At 34.7% G+C, this 4,832-nt stretch overlaps 1 protein-coding gene across 1 annotated transcript; it reads left to right on the top strand.

The window, feature by feature from the left end:
- The first annotated feature begins 2,591 nt into the window (after positions 1 to 2,591).
- Positions 2,592 to 3,533, top strand: LOC100013324 (olfactory receptor 13D1-like). Its single transcript, XM_001367687.3, has one exon. The coding sequence runs from the start codon at positions 2,592 to 2,594 to the stop codon at positions 3,531 to 3,533; it is 942 nt and encodes a 313-aa protein (XP_001367724.3).
- Positions 3,534 to 4,832: the final 1,299 nt, after the last annotated feature.

Here is a 4,832-nt window from a genome sequence, read left to right as displayed (position 1 = left end):
GACATTTACTCAATATTTACTATGTGTCAGGCACTGTACTAAGAACAGAAATACAAATGAGAAAAAAGAAAATATTCCATGTCCTCAAGAAGCTTACTGAAACTGTCTCTTGCTTCTATACACTTGCATAGTTAATCATCTTGCCTAAACTGTACTTTCTCACTTCCGTTTCTATAATTCAGATCTTCCTTCTTGGCTTGGTTGGTATACCTTTTCTATATGGAGTCTTGACTGATTCCCTTAGTTATTGCTTTTTCTCTTCTCAGAATATCATGTAAATACCTGACACTTTATATTTTGTATCCTTCTAGAAGAACACAGGCTCTTTGAAGGCTAGCAATGTTTTGGTCATATGCCTATTGCTTATGATGGTTGCCTTGAATATGACTAATTTGTCTTGGATTCTCAATGAATGCGTAACCTACATGACTTGTTTCCGCTTCCTCACCTCCTCATTCTTTAATCCATCATAATCTAACTTTTCCTCCTATTACTTTTTTTTAAGTACTCTCTAATGCCAAACCCAATAACCTATTATGTTATCCTGTGCAACCTCTGGTTAGCATCAACACTTCCAAACACCCACATCTTCTCGATATTTTCCCTTTCCTCATTTTGTTTGATACTGTATCTCCTGGTTCTCCTACCTTTGACCACTCCCCTGTCTTTTCCTCAATGTTCACATTCTTTTCGCCTCTCATATGTGTTTCCCCCAGATTTTGCCCTAATCTTTCTCTACCACTCTCCTATATAAGCTTTCTCCCCCTTGTAATCTCATCTAATCTCATGTCTCTTAGTAGGATTTCTATACAAATGACTCCAAAATCTGAATGTCAATCCCCTAACTCTCCTCATATCTTCATTGCTAAATGTTCTTTCAACTTCAGACTCCCCCACTAATGACATTCTAAATTCAATACATTAAGAACTGAGTTTTTAATCTTTTCTTCAAATGCTATTTCTCCCCTAATTTCTCCATTTCCTTTATGACACTATCACCTTATTAGGCATGAATATTTGAACCATTATCATTCTTCCTTCTCTTACTCTCCAAAAATAATCCATATACTAAATTTTGCCATTCTCATCCTTGAAATGCCTCTCAAATCATTCAGACCTTTCTCCTGCTTTAATATTAAATATTTGTCTAAAGAAACTAATCTTCCTTTGAAATTGAATGTTTTTATCCTGAAACAAAAACATTTTTTTCTCTAGTTGATCTCTGCAATGTTCAAGCATTCAAATTAGAAATATCAGCTAAGCCTCTATTGCTTATCATTTGAAGGCATTTTCACAGGTCCTACCTAAGTGTTAGATACAAAATAGTTTTGACAAAATAAAACCCACATCAACCAGTGCAGAGAGAAGAGAGAAAAATCAAAAGAATAATGTATAACTTGACTAGAACTCTTATTTAAAGGTAATAATAGCGATGAATTCATTTTAAATAAACAGTAATGAAAAAAATTGGGGAAAGGACTGGTAAGTGTGTTTGTATGTTGAAGCCAATAACCATACTTTTATGAATAGTCATAAATAAATAATGATTAAATGATAATAATAATGATTGTTTTGGAGAAAAGTATTATTATTGACAGTTGCTTAAATGATGTATATTTTTGCAGCTCAATATTTCCTCTTTAAAATTCTACATTGAGAATTCAGTTTCTGTCAAATTCATTCCTAATGTCCTCTTGTAAGCTTTATTTTTGTTTTAAATCATCCTGGAAAATCATTCTGATGATCCATGATATTTAAATACCTGCACAAGTCAGTGGAAATAAAAATAAAACAAATATTGGAAAGTAAGTAAAGTTTATAATTCAAAGTATAAAGCTGATTATGAATATGATACAATTACTCATTGTTACTATTCATTCCAATAGCTCTATGGGGTGTTGAAATGTTTTATTTAATTAATTAATTTAGAATATTTTACCATGGTTAAATGGTTCATGTTCTTTCCCTCCCCTCCTCCCCAACCCCTCCTGTAGCCAATGAGCAACTCTTCTGGGTTTTACATGTGTCACTGATCAAGACATTTCAAAATTATTAACATTTGTGCTAGAGTGATTGCTGAGAGTCTACATTCCCAATCATATCCCCATCAACCCATGTGATCAGGCAGTTGTTTTTTCTTCTGTGTTTCTGCTCCCCCAGTTCTTTCTTTGGATGTGGATAGTGTTCTTTCTCATAAGTCCCTCAGAAATGTCCTGGTTCATTGCATTGCTGGTAGTAGAGAAATCCATTACATTTGATTGTGCAACAGTGTATCATCTCTGTGTGTAAGGTTCTTGTGGTTCTGCTCATTTCTCTCTGCATCAGTTTACTGAGGTTGTTCCAGTTCACCTGGAATTCCTCCAGTTCATGATTCCTTTCAGCACAATAGTATTCCATCACCAACATATACCACAATTTATTCAGCCATTCCCCAATCAAAGGGCATCCCCTCATTTCCCATTTTTTTACCACCACAAAGAGTGTGGCTATAAATATTTTTGTACAAGTCTTTTTCCTTATTATCTCTTTCATTCCAATAGTTTTGAGATGTGTTCTTTCCTAAATTCTACAGGTACCACAGCTAAAATAACATGGACAAGGGGAATTTCACACCTGTAACTGAATTTTTTCTGATTGGACTTTCCCATTACCCAGGCCTCCAGATATTTCTTTATGTCATCTGCCTGGTGATGTACTTGGTAATTTTGTTTGGAAACAGTTTCCTTATTATCATCAGCATTCTGGATCCCCGCCTTCACACACCTATGTATTTTTTCCTTGGAAACCTTTCCTTCTTGGATATCTGTTACACGTCCTCCTCTGTACCACAAGTTCTGATAATTATTATATCAGAAAGAAAATCCATTTCTTTCACTCGATGTGCACTGCAAATGATTCTGTCTCTTGGATTGGGGTGTACAGAATGCATTCTCCTGGCTGTGATGGCTTTTGACCGGTATGTTGCCATCTGTAATCCCTTAAGATACACCATAATCATGAACAATGGACTGTGTGTTCAGATGGCAGCTTGGACCTGGATTATAGGGTGTTTGAACACACTGCTACCCTCTGTGCTTGCCCTAATAAAGCCTTTCTGTGGGAATGTCATCGATCACCTTACCTGTGAAATTCTGGCTCTTCTTAAACTGATTTGTGGAGACATCTCTATCAATGTTCTACTCCTGACAGTTGGAAGTATCCTGTACTTATTGACTCCTCTCCTGCTTATTTTCTTCTCTTATGTCTTCATCCTCTCCACTATCCTGAGGATCAATTCTAGTGAGGGGAGGAAAAAAGCCTTCTCCACCTGCTCAGCCCACCTTACCGTGGTGATCTTGTTCTATGGTTCAGCCCTTTTCATGTACATGAAGCCCAAGTCCAAGGACACTCAGATTTTTGATGAGATTTTTGGGTTGTCCTATGGAGTCATCACTCCAATGTTGAATCCCATCATCTACAGTCTGAGGAACAAAGAAGTGAAAGATGCTGTGGTGAAACTCCTATTCAGAAACCTGTACTTGAAGAGAATGTAACTAATTTTAAGGGTTGATTTTGTTTCATACACGTAATCTTTTGAATTCAAAGATATTATTGTCATTTTATTATGAAATATAACACTGTTATGGGAAACTTTACGTGATCTTCCTCCTTTCCACACAGGATATACATCTACCCCATGAGAGAAACAGATCCATCCTACAGAGTCCCCTGCCACAGGTCCTCTGTAGCTCTGCCTCTGGATCTCATTAGGTTTACAAAAACATTTATTATAATAAATTGTATTTACACAAACTAATGGTACTCATTTGATGGCAGTCAGAAAAATGATGTTTCCAGTTTCCCAATTTCAGATTTAGAAGAATTGGCCAAAATATAAATATTAAAATATGAGAACTTTCTAAAAAGTATTATAGAATATATTTATATATTTATGTATATATACAACATACATTTATGAAGGACATATTATATTGTATAAAATTGCATAAAAGATACTAGGAAGTAAATTTCATGACCTCTGACTTCAAAGGATTATAATATTATAGAAATCAAAGAATCTCTAAATCTTAGATCTGAAAGGAATCTCAATTGTCTTCTGATTGTATTTCTTCTGGATCAAGACTCCAAAATATATCCTATCCATTGTCCAAATTCCATGTAGGTAATTCACTTCCTTTAAGAATTAATTCCATTTTGGTCTCTCATTTATTTTAAGGTAGTTTTTCCTTAACATCGAGCCCATATCTATTTCTAAAACTTCCAGATAGTGCTCCTACTTTTATGTGCCTGGCACATAGTAAATTCTTAAAGGTCTTCTCTTTATCCTACTTCTTCTAGATAAGGAGAAGCAAAATAAATCTGATCCTTCATACATTATAGGAGAGCTTTCATACACTTAAAGACAAATATCATGCTTCTTATAATTCTCCATAGCTACATCTTCTCATTTCCTTCAATCAGTTCCAATATACTGTGACCTCCAAGCCTTTCCTCTTCATATGCCTTTACACTTTATAGTTTTTCAGTCTCCTTTATAATATATGCTACATACAACTTAACAAAATATTAAAGAAACAGTATGACCAGAAAAGAATATCCTGGCAACATAACCTCTCCAGTCATGGGTACTCTATCTCTTAAATTGAATACTATAATCTTTATGACCTATTTAAGTTGGAGTATCATATTAATAATGTTTTCAGTCCAATACACTCCTTAGACTTTTGGGGTGGATTTTATGTAGTGATAGCAAGGGATCATTGTGTACTTATAAATAAAATTTTTGTAAACCAGTGATTTTATATTTACCCCTATTAAGTTTCATCTGATCA

The sequence above is a fragment of the Monodelphis domestica genome, chromosome 7 (genome assembly GCF_027887165.1).
Source record: "Monodelphis domestica isolate mMonDom1 chromosome 7, mMonDom1.pri, whole genome shotgun sequence".
NCBI classification, from domain to species: domain Eukaryota; kingdom Metazoa; phylum Chordata; class Mammalia; order Didelphimorphia; family Didelphidae; genus Monodelphis; species Monodelphis domestica.
Note: the sequence above shows the minus strand (reverse complement) of the source record. Positions and strands in the feature narration are given on the sequence as shown.

What these genes read in the sequence shown, in the direction of transcription:
- LOC100013324 (XM_001367687.3), top strand. Translation starts at nt 2,592, where the DNA reads ATGGACAAGGGGAATTTCACACCTGTAACTGAATTTTTTCTGATTGGA.